Source organism: Penaeus monodon, chromosome 22, assembly GCF_015228065.2.
Source record: "Penaeus monodon isolate SGIC_2016 chromosome 22, NSTDA_Pmon_1, whole genome shotgun sequence".
NCBI classification, from domain to species: Eukaryota; Metazoa; Arthropoda; class Malacostraca; order Decapoda; family Penaeidae; genus Penaeus; species Penaeus monodon.
The window spans coordinates 28,464,602-28,464,998 of NC_051407.1; the positions used below are offsets into that span (position 1 = coordinate 28,464,602).

Here is a 397-nt window from a genome sequence, read left to right on the forward strand (position 1 = left end):
ACTGATACAAATGTAATCTATAAAAAACAGAAATAGCATATAACATAGGGGATGTATATGGTTTCAGAGCATATCAGTGAAAGGGTTAAGATCACTTTTAGTATGAATCATCATTGTCATTGCTATTTATTCTAGAATGCCAATAATTTAAATGGTGGTTTACTCCTAATAAAAATTCCTTTGGAAAATTAATGTGTCTTGTGGTTTTGTTTATCAACTTAAAATGGTTTTAAAATCAAATTACACACCTTATTGTTATGCCTAGAATGATCTTTTGATGCATTAAGGATGAAGCAGCGAATTGGAACTTTCATCTTCTTCGCAGCAGTAACATAGCGCTTCCGAGACTCAACATCAGGGTTAGTGTTGTCAATCAGAACATGCTTTCCTTCCTGGG

At 33.2% G+C, this 397-nt stretch overlaps 1 protein-coding gene across 1 annotated transcript in view; it reads right to left on the minus strand.

Annotated features, from left to right (window-relative positions):
* Positions 1-397, minus strand: part of LOC119587085 (uncharacterized protein F21D5.5-like) — a gene marked incomplete at its 5' end in the record, with an annotated part of 33,485 nt that overhangs the window by 27,851 nt on the left and 5,237 nt on the right. Inside the window, 1 exon segment of the mRNA XM_037935835.1 lies at positions 249-392. Within this exon segment, the coding sequence (XP_037791763.1) occupies positions 249-392 (144 nt within the window).